This window comes from Onychomys torridus, chromosome 16, assembly GCF_903995425.1.
Source record: "Onychomys torridus chromosome 16, mOncTor1.1, whole genome shotgun sequence".
Lineage (NCBI taxonomy): Eukaryota > Metazoa > Chordata > Mammalia > Rodentia > Cricetidae > Onychomys > Onychomys torridus.
This window is the reverse complement of record NC_050458.1, coordinates 60,559,027-60,576,024: the sequence shown is the minus strand read 5'-3', so window position 1 is coordinate 60,576,024 and position 16,998 is coordinate 60,559,027. Positions and strand designations below refer to the sequence as shown.

General features: G+C 43.4%; 1 protein-coding gene across 2 annotated transcripts in view; it reads right to left on the bottom strand.

Moving 5' to 3' along the window:
- The window catches only part of Ano6 (anoctamin 6), a 177,135-nt gene that overhangs the window by 127,759 nt on the left and 32,378 nt on the right, over positions 1-16,998 (bottom strand). The window contains exon 2 of one of the 2 annotated variants that reach the window (XM_036208650.1): positions 11,701-11,763. The exons of the other annotated variant lie outside the window; for it this stretch is intronic. Coding sequence (XP_036064543.1) covers positions 11,701-11,763 — 63 coding nt within the window. The remainder of the gene's footprint in view (positions 1-11,700; positions 11,764-16,998) is intronic. 2 annotated transcript variants of the gene reach the window in all.

Genomic DNA, 16,998 nt, shown 5'->3' with positions numbered 1-16,998 from the left:
GAATTGAACTCAGGAGCTCTGGAAGAACAGCCAGTGCTCTTAACCTCTGAGCCACCTCTCCAAGCCCGTGCTGTAAATCCTTTAGTGACTTGCTAGGAAGGAACCACTTTGCAGTTCGTAAGCAGCATGTGTTATTTCTGTAATGTAGAGAACTAAGACTATCATGTTAGTAGCAGTCTAGCTGACATACTTGAGGGCAGGCCCCATGCCCAGCAGTAGATGGCCAACACAAAACAAACTCAATGGCATTTTTGAATTTTTCTTCTTTTTCTTTTTGGTCTTATTTGGCATTTTTTTTATTTTACTGGTCTTTGGGCTTATATGTTATGGTTTTCGATTTTGTGCTTTTGTGGGTTCTGTGTGTGTGCATGTGTGTCTCTGCATGCTTTTTCTTTATTTTTTTTCCTGTGGTTTTTTTTTTTTTAATCTGGTTGGTTGGTTGGTTGGTTTGCCTTTTTTATTTTCTAAAGAGAGTAAAAGCAGGCTAGAGTTGAAAAGGTGGGGGAGGAGGAGGGTCTGGGAGATGAGAGAGGAAAAAACATGATCAGATGCATTATATGAAAAAAGATTATTTTCAGTAAACAATCCATCAGTCAATTTACAATAAAAATTTTAAAGCAATCAGATAAAAGTGTATTTTTTACTAATGGAGACAGTAAATAAAATATGGGCAATCTTGTTATAAATGACTTTCAAATAAATGAAGCAAATTTTACGTTAAAAAAAAATCTGGTTAAAAAGAGACTGTTAAGTCTGGGTTTGTGGTATAAGCCTGTAGTCCCAGCACTAAGGATGTTGAGACAGGAGGAAAAGGAATTTAAGGCTAATCTAAGCTTCATAGTTAGACCTTACCTGGAAAGGGGCAGGCTCATAAGTAGGTATGATATCCTGTCTCAATTCTCAAACACAATGAAGGGGAGGGGGCGGGGCCATGGAAGAGAGAATTAGAAAGAAGGAAGCGGAGTGCCTACAACATCTGCTCCCTCATGTACACAGCAAGGCTAGTCACAACAGCCCAGATGTGGAATCAGCTAGATCTCCATCAATAGACAAAGAACTGTGTGGAATAACAAAGTAACATATCCATAATGACATAAAGTTTCTGCCATTTGTAGTAACATGGACAGAATCAGAGGACACCATGTTAAGTGAGATTAGCCAGGCTCAGAAAGACACACTGTTGTTAGCTATATTTTTCTTTTGGGGGGCCTGCCACCCAGCTCCCAAATACGTCACACAGGGAGGCTTATTCTTAATTATGAATGTCTGGCCTTAGCTTGGCTTGTTGCTAACCAGCTTTACTTAAAGTTATCCCTTCTACCTTTTGCCTTTGGGTTTTTACCTTTCTCTATTTCTGTATACCTTTCACTATTTCTTACTCTTTGGCTTGCTGTGTAGCTGGTGTCTGGCCCCTGATGTCTTCCTCCTTCTCTGGCTACTTCTTCCCACCCAGATTTCTCCTTTTGTATATTCTCTCTGCCTGCCAGCCCTGCCTACTCTTTCTCCTGCCTTGCTATTGGCTGTTCAGTTCTTTATTGGACCATCAGGTGTTTTAGACAGGCACAGTAACACAATTACAGAGTTAAACAAATGCAACATAAACAAAAGTAACACACCTTAAAATAATATTCTCCAACAGCACACTGCATCTTTTTTACTCTTATGCAGAAGCAAAAATGCTGGTCTTGTGAAAATAGAGCAGAATCGTGGTTTCTAGAGTCTTGAAAATGTGTAATAGTGAGGGCAGGGCCGGGTGGCGGTGGTGCACACCTTTAATCCCAGAGCCAGGTGGATCTCTGTGAGTTTGAGGCTAGCCTGGTCTACAGAGCAAGACTCGGGACAGGCACCAAAACTACACAGAGAAACCCTGTCTCAAAAAAAAAAAAAAGAAAGAAAGAAAGAAAGAAAGAAAAAAAATTGGTAAGGGCAGTTAGTAGGCACAGGGGTACGGTCAGACAAAGCCTTCTAATGTTCCATAGCACAGTGCAAAACAACAGATACCATTAATCAATTGTACACTTCAAATAGCTAATAGAAAGAATTCCAAGTGTCCCCAACATAAACAAACACGTATCAGTTATTCTGATATGATAATTTCTGTGTGTACGTCACACTGTTTTACATAAGTATGTACAATTACTATGCCAATTAAAAGTTAAAAAACCATACTGAGAGACTACAAGCATCTTGAGAAAAGGAGCTCTATCTATCTATTCTGCTCCAGACCCTCAGGGCCTAGTCAAGGTCTTTGTATATTGACTCTAATAAATCTTTGATAAAGAATCAATGGCATAAAGCAGAACCTAAGTAACCATAAAGTTAAAGACAGTATATTTTATGTCTTTCCCGTGGTTTATTTTGTAGATGAAATTTGCGTACCCATATGATATAGTCTTACATATACAAATTTATTGAGAAAGAGATGACAGGAAAGCAGGAGGTGGTCATTGAAGAAAACAGCCATCGCTAGGTGAAGATGTGAGCATCAAAAACAGGCTTGGGGAGCTGGGAGATGGCTTAGTCAGTAAACTGCCAGCCTTGCTGAGCACAAGGACCTGAGCTCAGATCCCCAGCACCCACGTAAGAGGCCAGGCACATGTGAGATATCTGTAACCCTAATGCTGGGGGGGAGGAGGGGAGGGGAGGGAGACAGAGAGGCAGATCCCTAGAATTCATTAGCCAGCTGACCTAGCTTATCAGTGAGCTCCAGGTTCAGTGAGAGACCTTGTCTTAAAAGAAAAAAAAAAAAAAAAATAGGGTGGAGAGATAGAGGAAGGCCCCCAACCTCCGGCCTCCACAAGCACACACGCCCACATGGACATGTGCACATAGCCACATGAACAAATACACACACACACACACACACACACACTACTCATGTGTACAACCCCACATGTTCATACAAGAAAAAAATAAGAAATGACAGCAGAACCATGCACCTAGACTACATTGTAGTTTAGGAAAATAAAATGTGATTGGAACTATTCAAGTAATATATAACATATGTACTATTTGCACGGGTGCTTTGGTGAGCAGGAGACATAAGCTGAGATAGTGCCTCTTAAAAGTTCCCATTCTCTCTGAACAAGAAGATCTACTGTGAAGGAGAGACACAGATGCCGATTGAAGAAGGCTGAGTCTCAAACAGTTCATATGATTGACAGGAGAGGGTCAGCTGACCAGGGGTCCTGGCTTCTGTCTTTTTTTTTTTTCCCCTGAGTTCTGCAAATACTTGAGAGTCTGAGTTGTTTTTCTGGCCTCCTGTCCCAAAAATAATGGCTCCCAAATGTCAGTGAAAGAATCGAGTAAATAACAACCACCTGCTGAACTCTCAGGATATAATCAGTACACCTTGCCAAAGAGACTCTCGGCTTGCAACTGGGTTAGTGGTGGATCAGTCCATGGGATCCGCCCAAGGGACGCCATCCCCAGTCCTTAGGCCACAGGGTCAAGGACGCCACGATCCAGTTTTCTTCTTAGTCACTGTACTGACCACAGTGGAGTATGCTGTGGTCACAATGATCAAACTCTCCAGTCAAAACCACAGTGACAGGCAATGCCCACTGTCTTCCATCCCAGCTGAGAAAAGCAACTTGGAGAAAAGAATAGACAGAGAGAACTTTTATCTCCACACACAGAGCTTTAACAGGAAGGGCAGAGTTCCCGGCAGGTGCTACCACACGGCCTTCCCTTCCAGGGTGCAAAGAGGGAAAAACACCCATTTGCTACTAGCTTTCCTATTTTCCTGACTGAAATCAACATCACCTCACTACCGAGAACAGGAATTCAGTGTACTTTGGTGCTGAACGGCCATCAACCAAAAATGCCCACAGGGAAAATACCTCAGAGTATTTAACCTTTTACAAGTTTCTTCTTCCTGAAACATGGGTTGCCATTTTAGTTAGAACTTCAAGGGTTTTTGGAATTGGAGAATTGACTAATACAAGGAAAACTTAAGTTTCACATTTCTTCTGTAGCAACCCCTCTCCCTATGCTAATGTCGGTTACACGTCATCTTAATTCCTTAAACGAAAATGAACCTGTGAGGAAAAGGAGACTTGAAACCATCTGCTTCAAGTCCTTGGTCTTGAGGATAGGATGGGAGGCCAGGAGAGAGTGTGCATGGTTATGGTGTTGTGGCTAATCTAGGAACATATCAAAGTTTCCTCCTTTGTCCTCCTACCTCGACAGAAATAAAAATCCACAAACTGCACAGAAATGTGATTATAGGCCTGATAAACAGCGATCAAAGTATACATCAGAGAGACTTCTGCAATGAGATCCCTGACCTACCAGGTCATAAACCAACAAGGGCAGAGTACATGGGGACATGTGCTTGAAAGACAGACAATATACAGGCAAGTAGCAACTGGCTTAGTCATGGAGAAGCTCCATCCTAAGGGCCAGAGGCAACTTCATTTCAACCATACAGGTTCTTCTAGAAGAGGAGGCAAAGGTGGGGCAGGATGGCTGAGTCCAATTCCACTAAAAATCAGTTACCTCTCAGTCTCTGTCTTTCTGCCTCTCTCTCCTACAAGTTCTATTTCCACATAGAAAACTAACACCCTCGTGGGGAGATCAGAGCTAGGGACTGAACCCAGAGCCCTGCACAAGTGCCCGAGCCACATCCACAGCCCACCTCCAGCTCCCCATTTTCTTTTCCTCTTTTTAAAGGAGAAAAAAATTGTAAAATCTATATTCTGGTTGAAATATTTTCATAAATAGCTGGAGTCAAGGGTCATAAAGACCTAAAAATACCAACACCAAGGTTTTCTAAAAACAAACAGTCCAGCAAGTCACTGTGGAGGAGGCCTGGAATTGCAGGAGGAATCAGCAAAATCCCCTAGATAAAAGTGTGTGGGGTATGTGTGGGGTAGGGAATGACCGGGACATAAGAGGACACTAATACATCTGCAGACTGATCATCTGAGACAAATACACTCATGAGATAACAAAAGACATTACCAAAAAGAGACACAGAAAGAGAAGCAGTTGGAGAACCAAAAAAAGAACTATGAAACCTCAAATTGTAGCAGAAATTAAAAATTTACAGCTTTGAGAGGTCCAATTCAGGCAATGTTCATTAAGCTGACCAAGAGACCAAAAAGGAATTGTGCAAAGTGTGGAGCCAGTATCAGATGACAGAAGTATTCATGACCAGAGAAACTAGAAAAGAAGAAAAAAAATTCAGGCATATAGCACTTTTTCTTCTTCTTCTTCTAGAATTAAAGGCAATTTTGCTCCCAGAACTAAACTATCTCCCTTAAAAGAAAGGCATGGCATGGTGGTGCACACCTTTAATCCCAGCGCTTGGAAGGCAGACAGATCTCTGAGAGTTCAAGGCCAGCATGGTCTACATCAGTAGTTCTCAACCTATGAGTTGCAACTCCTTTGGGGGTTGCATATCACACATCCTGCCTATCAGATATTTACATTACAATTCATAATAGTAGCAAAATTTCAGTTAGGAAGTAGTAACAAAAATTATTTTTTTTTAATCCCCACATATTAACAAAATAATATCCCCACATATTAACAAAATATCCTAAATCAGGATTCAAAAAGAAAAGCCCACAAAATTCCAGAGGGAAGGTTTTCACACAAAAGATTAAAGTCAGAATCTGATGTATGCAACTTTCCAAGAAATAGCTCAAGAAACACCTTGGAATGCAGGAGCTGTCAAAATTCTGAAAGCTGATGGTCTCCACCCTAAATGAACATACTTAGCTAAGCCATCACTTAAGATGCAGGAAGGCATTTTCAGATGTTTGTCTCTCATCTCTGGAATCCCTGCCTTCCTCTGTGAGGCACTGGAAATGTGTTCATGAGATACTAAGCCAACCATGATACAACACATAGCAGGCCCTTGTACAAGACAGAGCCTAAAAAAGTTGGCAGGACAATGCTAAGCAGAGACCGTTCTCCACTGAGAGGAGCAGAAGGTTTGGGGGGCTCTTCCTCCAAAGATGACCCCAACAGACTCCCCACGTGGCTGGGTACGCTGAATAGAGATTTACAAGTGGTAAAGAATTTGAGGTTGAATTATTCATAACTATATAAAAAAATAAGGATAAAAAAGTCAATATAGGCCACGTAATATAATCTTGAGAGAAAACATAAACTAAACTATATTAAACGGCTCATCTGTGGAGAAGACTCCACAGCTGCAATAAAGTAAACACTGAATATTGATCTCATCCAAATCACAGGACAATTACAATATGATTACAATTGGCAAAATGAGAACAGAGAGACAAGGGGCAAGGAGATACGAAACAAACTAAATACTGGCTCGGGAGGACAACGCCTAAAACTGAAAAACAGGGAAGTTACAATTCCAGGATGTCGATTAGAAATATACTGCAGGGAGATGACTCTAAGAATCGGCCCAAGTTGAAAACACTGGTCTCCAGGGAATAGGAGATAGTGCCACTTTTACAACAAATCTTAAGAATTACTTCATTTACTAATTATGGAAGCATAAGGCTAACTCTGTGTGTGTCTGTTTGTTTCTCTCCTTAAAGGGAGAGAGAGACCAAAGAGAAGGACCAGCAGTTAAGAATATTTGCTGCTCATTCAGGGGACCCAGTTACAGTTCCCAGCACCTACATGGCAGCTCACACAGACTAACAGACATACACTCTGGGGCCAATGACTGAGACTGAAAGAAAAAACAAGCCCATGCTCTTGTCAAACATCCCATAATTCCCATCACCTACAATATGTACATGCAGAAGATGTATCAATGCACAAATCATAAAATGTTCTTTTGGGAAAGCTTTAATTCTGCGATCAAAGCCCAGTGTAAAGTATTTCTAAAGTAACTTACATGGTTTAGTGATAAGAAGGAAATAAACAGGTTGCTGTGACAGATACCACAGGCAACTATCTGGGGCAGGTGGTGAGAGGAGAGTCCCTGAGGAATGATAGCTGAGACCTGAAAGGATGGGACCAAAGTTGACTATGCAAAAGGAAAGCTCTGGGGGAAGAGGGAAGACTCGGGGTATGGTAGCAGAAAACGTTTTGGTGTGTCTAAGACGATGCCTTGGCATCAACCACCAAGACTAAAAGAAAATAAAAAAGGAGTGCATCCTCACATCAGACATCTCATGATATCTGGCCAATGTGACCTCAAAGGAAGGCAGAGATGAGGGGCTCAGCAACAAAGTGAGGTAGAGGAAGAATCCAGATGAAACCCAAAGAAACACACAGGGCCAAGCAACAGCAGGACACCACAGCCTCACAGAGCTCTCTGATGCAGAAGGTGGAGTCACACACCAGTCAGTAGACACTGCTGAGGGCAAGAGACAAGGCTGACCGAGTAGAGACAGAGAAGACAAACTCAAGACCACTCTGAAAGGAGAACTCAAGTACTAGAGGGAATGAAGACAGTAAAGGAGAAACCAAGACTGGTGTCTGCTGTGGGACAGCTTTCTGTACGCTGTGAAGATGTGTTGCCCCCATTGGCCAATAAATAAAGCTGTTTTGGCCTATGGCAAGACAGCTTAGAGGCAGGCAGGAAATCCAAGTAGAGAGACAAGAAAGAGAAAGGCAGAGTCTGGAGAGAGATGCCAGCTGCTGCCAAAGGAACAACAAGATGCCAGAAGACCAATAAAGCCACAGAACACATGGCAAAACATAGATTAATAGAAATGAGTTAATTTAAGATATAAGAGCTAGCTAGCAAGAGGCTTGCCATAGACCATACAGTGTGTAAATCATATAAGCCTCTGGGTGTTTACTTGGGTCCCAGTGGCTGTGGGACCACGGGTGAGAGAGATTTGTCTGGACTGCAGGGGGGCGGGGGCAGGCGGGACATGAGAAACTTAGGGCTACAGGTTCCCAGTACATGTAGATACCATTTCAACTCTGGAAATAGGGAGAGGGTAACACCATCCATACATGGGAAAAGCACCAGAGGAAGAGGCAGGATGGAGTAGGTGAGACACGAAGCAAATCTTGACTTCATCCCTGGAGAAGCAGGCAGATGGAGAGTTTGAAACTCAAAATAGTTAAAAGTGTTGTAACTGAAGACTTGGGGTACAGAAGAGTGTGTGGAGAAAGGAGGCCCAAACCACACTGGCGGGGGGGGGGGGGGAGTCAACTTTCGGACATTCTACAATGAAGGAAGTGCTAACGAAGGAGCAAAGAATGGACGCAAGAGCTGGGAAGACAAATTGGGGAGCCTAGCCCAGAAGGAAGTGACCTGTGAGCAGAATTCTGATGCAGTAGCACCCCAGAACGAGGGAAATAGAACATTTTAGGAAGCTGACACACCAGATAAGCCTAAACTCCACACAAACACCTGTGTGACTCACTATGCAGGAACGGGACTCCATCATGGCATTCCTCACCTAGAATTGTGTTCAGATGACCCAAGGGTCCAGAATAGCGATCCTCCTCAGTTAGAATAAGGATGTCTCATCCTGCCAAGCTTAGCAAGAGGTCTCCAGGAAGCAACCAGGAAACCCTGTGACCCACCTGTGAATCACAAAAGGGCTGATGGGCAAGCTTCCCAAACAGGAAGCAGTCAATGTCCTGGCAGAAAAAAGATTTGTGAACATAGGCCTGAACCATTTTATAGGGCTACTGTATTTTTCTAACTCAGGGCCTGTGGGAAGAAAATAATGTGATGAAGCTATAATGTCTCATTTGACTTTTGCATAAACTGAGACATGGGGATTAAATGATTTGCCCACAATCACACAGGTAGCATGCCATGGAGGCAGGATTCTCAAATCCAGGATCTCAGTGATGGAGCACAAATCACAGACAATTTTGCTCATCTGCTTCTTCCAAATCAAATATATCTGAGAATCAGATCATGAATTTCTAAAGCTATGACTTTGGATCACAGGTGGTCATTAGCTCTACCCTCTTAAGATTATGTAATTGGCAAAGAGTGAACACATTCACATACAGTGCTTTGCTGTGCACATACACTATGTGCATATCTCCTCAGTCAAGCTCATTACCACACACGTCACCACTCAGCCGTGCACCTGGTCCTTAGCACTCACTCACCTTGAACTTATGTAATGTTTGGTTGCCACCTGTTCATGTTCCCTACACCAGGCCCCGACAGCCACCATTCAGCTCTCGCCTTCTGTGAATTTGACTTTTTCAGATTCCATTTGCCTTATTTTACTTAATACAATGTCTTCTAGATTCGTGTATGGTTTCACAAATGGCACAATTCCTTCTTTTTATGGCTAAATAATGCTCATAGGTATGTACACACAAATTACACACACACACACACACACACACACACACACACACACAAATAATCTCCCATAATTTCTTTATCCATTTATCATCAATAGACAGGTATTTCCATACTTGGGCTACAATGACTAATGCCTCAAAGGCCATGGAGACACAAATATTGATTTCATTTCCTCCAGGTACATAAGAGAAACCGGGCTATCTGATAGTACAGAAGTTCTACTTTGAACTTTTTCACGAACCACCATGCTCTTTTTTCCTAATGGCTTGGCAATTCACATTCCCATGGTGATGTCCCTTTTCTCCACACTTCTCAAACAACTGTCATCTCATCAACTTACCAATGCTTAATAGAAAACCCAAGAAGATAATACAGCAGTTCTCAACCTCCCTGATGCTGTGACCCTTTAATACAGCTCCTCATGTTGTGGTGACCCCCAACCATAAAATTATTTCATTATTATTTCATAACTGCAATTTTGCTGCTATTATGAATAACAACATAAATATCTGTGTTTTCTGATGATCTTAGGTGTCCCCTGTGAAGGGGCCATTTGACCCTCTAAAGGGGTTGGGACCCACAGGTTAAGAAACACTGAGCTAAAGCAGGTGCCCTTCTACCAGGACAGTAAATGATTACAGTTAATAAGCAGTCTTATTTGGAGACCTCAACACGGGGCCAAAGTCATAGGGCTTTGAAATCAGAAAGACTTAGGTTTAAATTCCAGCTCTATTCCCTTGTGAGCTTGAGTGTGTGTGTGTGTGTGTGTGTGTCCTTGTAAAACCTAAGTCCTAAATTGCAGGGCAGTTACAGAAGATCAATAGTGTGACCTAGATGGGAACATTGTACCTTATAGACTCAATACATTAATTTCTCTCTTCTTTTTTATTTCTAGAAAATGCAGCCATGTCTCTGAAGTTTGGATAGCAAAAGTTAGTTACTCATCAATAGGTTTTTACTGGTCTGTTAAATTCTTCATCCAAAATGTAAGAAAAAAAAAAATCTAGTAGGAATTGTTCTTGAGATTTTTGTCTTAAAAGTGATGAAAAATGCATTTATTTTTAGTTTTGTTTTTCAAGACAGAGTTTCTCTGTGTTGCTTTGTGCCTTTCCTGGATCTCGCTCTGTAGAGCAGGCTGGCCTCGAATTCACAGAGATCCACCTGTCTCTGCCTCCCAAGTGCTGGAATTAAAGGCGTGCACCACCACCGCCCGGCGAAAAATGCATTTTTTACATTAGTAAAAAAATACTCAATATGAAAATATTTTACAGTTTGGAACTAGGTGTGGTGGCCCATACTTGTGATCTAGTACAAAGGAAGTAAAGACAGGAAAATCAGGAGTTGAGAGACATTCTTGAGACATGGTGAATTCAAGGGCAACCTGCAACATGAAAACCTGCCTCAGAAAACACGAGAACAAAAATGGTTTGCATTTATCTCCAAGTCAGTTTGTTCCTTTCAACTAACACTTCTAGGAGTATATTTTGGAATTGTTTCCCTGACTTTGTGGCGGTTTTGCTTACACACACCCAGAGTTGTGACAGTCTCTGTGGACAAGGAACCTGTGAAATGTCTTCTGCAGATTTCAAAGTAGGTCTATGCACATTGGCCACTGTTCTTCAACATCTTAACATCCTAGGATCTACCCACAACTCTGCCGAAGCTTGCAGTCCTGGTTCAAAGAATGTTAAACTCTGAAACTTCCACCCATGACAATCATTTTATGAATCATGTTCACACTGAGCATCACGGCCACCAACAGGCCATGGAGGAACCATGCCACAACCAGGAAACACAGGCACACCGAGCAGGCAATGACTTCCCAGGAAAAACCGCCATGCTAAATACCCAAAACGACAGAGGAAAATGCATTGTTTTCATCATTTAAGAAAACTTGCATATGCAGAAGCCAAGGAATTTAGTTCAGCTATTTGGCTTGTGGCCTCTCAGGGTTATATATTCAGCATGAACACAGAGATGATTTAAATCACATTCCCACGAAATACTATTTTCATCAGATAACTTCGCTTTCATCACATCAGCACGCTATTCAAAGCACCCTGAGCTACATGCCAGGTCACCAAAATCTTGTTTTCATTATATTACCATTAACACTCTCTTGCCAAACAATGCCCCCCCCCCCCCCCAGCTATACACACACACACACACACACACACACACACACACACACACACAGAGGATCCTGACCCATAACATAGTAAGTCACAGGAAATAAACTTAGCTGTCAGAGCTAGTATACAGAATGCGATTATTTTTAGCAACACATGAGGACTGAGGAATTAACCAAAAGTTAGAGAACTACAATTCAACAAATGGTATCTAGGACCTAACGCATACCATCCAGTTACACAGTGCACAAGAACGTTAGGGGCCGTGCTCCCGAACTGACCACGCAAGTGAGGGGATCCCTAGGTAAACGTGCTCTTCAAACACAACCGAGGGGATCTTACCCAGACCGGATGGTAGGAGAGAATGAGGAGCCAGAAAAGGCCTCCTGGAGTCAGGAACATCACCTGAAGGATGAGGAGGTATCAATAAATACAATAAACAAACATAAGGCCTGGAGCTGGGCAACAGAAAGCCCAGAAGAGGCATCAGACCTGAGTCTCAGGCCTGCCTCTGCCACAAAGGTCTGGCCTCGACCAAGCTACTCCAATTTCCTGGATCTCGCTTTTCCTTATATTATGACATAGTTAGGTCAGTTAGTCAGTCAGTTGGCCAGACATTTGCTGCACACCAGAATTGCCCAGGGACGCTTCAGAAACCCAGTTCCCTCCTCCAGAAATGTGGTCTTATTGGGTGGGCATCAGGGTTTCTCCAAAACCTCCAGGTGCCGCCAATATGTAACCAGGGCTGAGATTTACCTCATGAAGCGACCGCTCAAATCCCCAGTGTCTCAACATTGGGACATAATAATTCCCTTGGGTAACTTCTTAAAAGTCCAGTGGAGACTGCATCCCAGACAAGTAAACCAGCATCTTAGGGGTGGGGATCAGGTCCCAGACATCTGAAATTTCCCAAGCTTGTGCCAAGCTGTACTGACACCTACTGTTCCAGACCTGTGCTTTGGTTTCCTATTCGGGCAATGATGGCCGGGAGAAGGGAAGGAAAGGAAGACAAGCCGGTCAGTCTCTCCCTCCCTTTCTCCTGTTAAATTAAAAAGAAAACTGGTCAGTCTCTCCCTCCCTTTCTCCTGTTAAATTAAAAAGAAAACCGAACACCAGAAACCACCGGTGAGTTTTCAATGGGTTTGCACACGGTAGCTGATTTCAGGTGTGTATGTCCTTCATGTCGGTGCGAGACAGGTAGGAAAGTTCCAAACTGCTCTTGTTCTAAATTTAAAATCCAATGGCATGCTTCCCTGACAATGACTCCACAGTGTGTGCTCTGCAGTCCTTGGGTAGAGTTTGACTTGCATGATTGCCTGTAACATGAGCATTGCATTCTTCACTCCTGAGGTTACTGAAATCCACTTATTAGGCACTGGTGAACCAAACAAACAGTAATTAGAAACCCCGCAGACAACCCTTTCAATCTGGTGCTGAACTACACGTTCCTGCACCCAAGCCCATGTGCACGAGTCCACAGCACCACAAAATCGGAGCCTCCGGAGTGCTAACACATCAGTGAGACACAAGCCACCTCGGGGACTCCTTGGGACCATGAAGGGAGCCAAAGGCTGCTTTAGAAGAAGGCTGTTCTCTTTCGGCCCTTCTCACAGCTGGGTAAATATGACACTGGCCCTGTGTGTTTCAGAAGTCCCAGGTGCAAATGAACTCTCCAGGGGCCAGAAATGAGGAACACCTCTAAGAGACAGACTCATTTGCAGAAACAAAAAGAGCATCCACACCATGGTGCAGCTTATAAAATAATGGCAGTGATACCTGAGGCTAAGGGGCTAGGGTAGGAAACCCCGGACCAAGCAGAGCATTGCTCTACCCTCAGCATCCAAGCCACATGGGTTGGCTTCCAGGGTCTGCAGACCTCAGGAGCTATTGGCCGTCCTGGCCTGTACTGAGATCTTGGTGAGTGCTGAGGCTGCTAACATTCCATTAGAAAGCTGGCTCCTTGCCACCTTGGCAGAGGCTGGGGGCAGGCAGAAGGGAGTCACAGGCAACAGCCATTCTTAAAAGAAAGGCCATTTGACTTCACTGCACCTGGGCACTCCTGCTAGTGCCTCAGACAGACTCCTATTCCTGGGCAGGGCTGAGGGTTGAGATGACCTCAGTGGCCAAGGGAAACCCCTCCCTGCCTTGTGTGGGCCTCTTCCAAGAGGCTGAGAGGTTCACACAGCCCTCACCAACAGTAAACAGGAAGCTGAAAACAAAGACTGTTTTCATCCAAAGCAGAGGCCTACTCACTTTATTAAGTGGTTCTTTCCATCTTAGGCTTTAAAAGGGAGTACAGCTCTCCACTTGGGTAGTTAGGAGTGGGCGTGGCCCTGGAAACAGCCTAAATGCCCACTAATAGATGACCAAAGTGAACCCCCCCCACACACACACACACAGGATGGATTGCTACATAGCATTTCAGGCCAGTCCGCGCATGGATGAGTCCCTATGACACATTAACACATGGAGAAAACTGCATCCAGCCTCAACATAAAAATGAGAAGTGCAAACATCAGCAGTTACTTGTGAGGCAAGGGCTGAGAGAGAGAGAGGACTGTTTTTCCTTCACTCTCCTTCAAAGAGGTTTCACTTACTTTTCATCTACTTGTCCCCCAGCCCCCTTAATAAGAGGCAGCAACAACATGGCAGAGTGCTATTTTTTGGTTTCTTCTTTATACTAATCTCCCCCTATGAAACAAAACGATGCTATTTTAAATAGATTTTAAGGAAACTGGGATTTCTCAAAATCCCCATGCCCAAGTCCTAGCCCTCCTCAGCTTCTTTGGAGGGGACCGTTTGGAGACGCAGCCTTGAAGGAAACAGTTATGTTAACTAACATGAGGCTATTAGGGTGGAGCCTAATCCAGTCAGACTGCTGTCCTGAACTGAGGAATTCTGTCTGCAGGAGGTAACAGGTGTGTGTGCCCGTGCTGAGGAAAACCACACAGGGACAGAGGGGGCAGCTGTGTGTGTGTGGGGGGGGGGGGGAACGGGAACAGGGACTGGGACGGGACTGACCCCAGGAGACCAGGAGTGCTGACACCTTGACCTAGGCCCTTCCAGAACTGTGAGGAAATAAACATCTGAAAATAAACATCTCTTGCTTAATGGCCTGCTCTGTGATGCTCTTACAGCTGCCCTAGCTAATGAATACAAGCCAAGAAAAAACAGACTCAACTAACGTGCGTACGGAGACGTGCACCCCGAGACTCTTCAGTGGGCTGCACCGACTCTCAAAGCCATTTATGACACGTGAGCAAACGGACATTGTCAAACTCAGAACGCCCCAAATCAATTTTAAGTTGCTTTTACAGAAAAGTAAATGCATGGGCTAATGTCACTGAGTTTTAAACAACTGAATTTCGTGGTTCCAGCTTTAAACTCAGGAAAGGCATTTTCATAATGAAAACGTCAATGGTTTCTAATTACGGATGGAATTGCCAACATAAAAAAACTGACAAGAGGAATCATTCTTTCCACTCTTAAATGAAAGGGCTTGATAACACAGTGAAATGTTTTGCAATTTGAATTACCAGAAATTGTCTAGAATTTAAACCTGGGATTTTCCTGGTTGTTCAACACTTCTCACAGCCTCCGACTGAATCTCAAGTCCTTTCTCTAATTCTAATTGTCACAACCCCTGGTCCTGTGGCTGGTGTCATTCTGCAGAAGTGAGGATGACGGTACCTTGTCTAAGTCAGCAATGCTAACATCCCATGCGTGTGATGCTGGAGGTACAGCCGAGGGCCTTGCCACATGTCAGGCAAGCCACGACCTACACATCCACACTCTTTTCTCCTGTAAATTTGGCCTTCAAAGGAAGATTGCTTGTATATTTTAAAAACATATTTACACTAACACCAATATGCATGTGCATTTGGAGGTCCATTTTAACAACTAAACATTATCTCAGCCATTACAAAATGAATACATCAGAAGCCCATGTAATATCTCTGCTCTTTGGAGTAATACTTTATCTAGAAAGCTGTTCTCTTCGATCCAGGACAGGCCCCTGCATTTATTGTATCACCAGAGTGTGTAGGACTTCTCAAGACCCAAAGCAACCAAATGAACTGAGTGAGATGTACTGGGTTACTTTCCCGGAGTTAACAGAAACTTTCCAATGAAAGAAGAAGCTGAGATGTAGGGAACACTCTGAAAGGAGTTGTGGGCTGGGGGCACAAAAGACTGAGGATGGCACTCAGCAGCGTGACCCGTGTCTGCACTGGTCAGTGGAGATAAGTCTTTAACAAGGAAAGTGAATGCCATCATAGAAAGACACAGGAGACGATGCCTACAGTCCCAGCGATTGTGGGACGGAGGCGGGAGGGTGGCACCTTTGAGGCCAGCCAGAGCTACACAGTGGAACACTGATGGAGAAAAACAAAAAGGGGGAAAAAATGGCAAGAATTCCTTTAGGGAGAAAACAAAGGCTAAATATGAAACACAGCCAAAGATTTGTATGAATAAACAGCCCATAATAATTATTATTATTTATGAAAGCAAAGAACTGATGCATGAGATTCGAGACAACCAAGGAGTGATCTCATAAATGAAACTTCAAGTCAAATTCCCCTCGTTTATATGACCCCACAGGCCCTGGGCCGGCATCGCTGCAGACTCAAACTGCCCATTCCCTCCTGAATTGTAAGGTCCTGTAGAACAAACACTACATTTTTAATGTGTTTAACATTATTTCTATTTTTATATGTATGGATACTTTATGCATCAGTCTGTGCAGCACACAACATGGCAGGTGCCCAGTGGGACCAGAAGAAGGCAGCAGATCCCTTGGAACGAGAGTAACACACAGTTGTGAGCCGTCATGTGGGAGCTTGGAATGGAACCCCATTCCTCTTCGAGAGCATCCAGTGCCCTTGACTGCCAAGCCATTGCGCCAGCCACCCAGACACCATGTTTTCTTTACTACCTTAATCATAAACTACGGCAGTGAGCACAAAATAAGTATCTGTTATGTATCCACAGGTATATAGGACATAGTAAATTATATGCGACAGAATATCACTCAGCTATTTAGTATGCTTTGAGAGACACTTTTTACAGATGTAGAATACAGATAATGAAAAGTTCCAGAACTAAGTAATGGTGATGGTTGCCTAACTGAATATGCTTAGTGCTATGGAAATTAGAAAAATGGTTAAAATGATAAACTTAAGTACATGCTATCACAATGGAAGAAATAAAATAAACGGAGGGAATTCTAATAGAGCAAGCTAAGTGAAAAAGCAGGAGAGAACTGCATGAACCTACAAATGGCCTTTGGAAGGCACAAGAAGACAGTTTGCCAAAGAATGTCCAGCTTCTCTTTGGCAGGTAACGCTAGGGGGTGGGAATGTTTGTTATTGTGGTTTTTGCAGATTTCCATAATTTCCGATTTTTCTATAATTGCTTACCTATTCAACACTTGCAGATAAAAAGGGGCGTGGCACAGCTGAGGTGGGAGGTATGAGGGTTTATGATCAATAGGTTAAATCCAGATCAAAGTCGATTGACCTTGCTCCCACCCTGATGGACTCTACACTGCCTATCACTTTTTCTGTCCTTGCCTTGCCAGTGACGGTCCAAACGTGTGCCATGTGAATTAGGACTTTTATCTTTATTATAAGGAAATGCTTT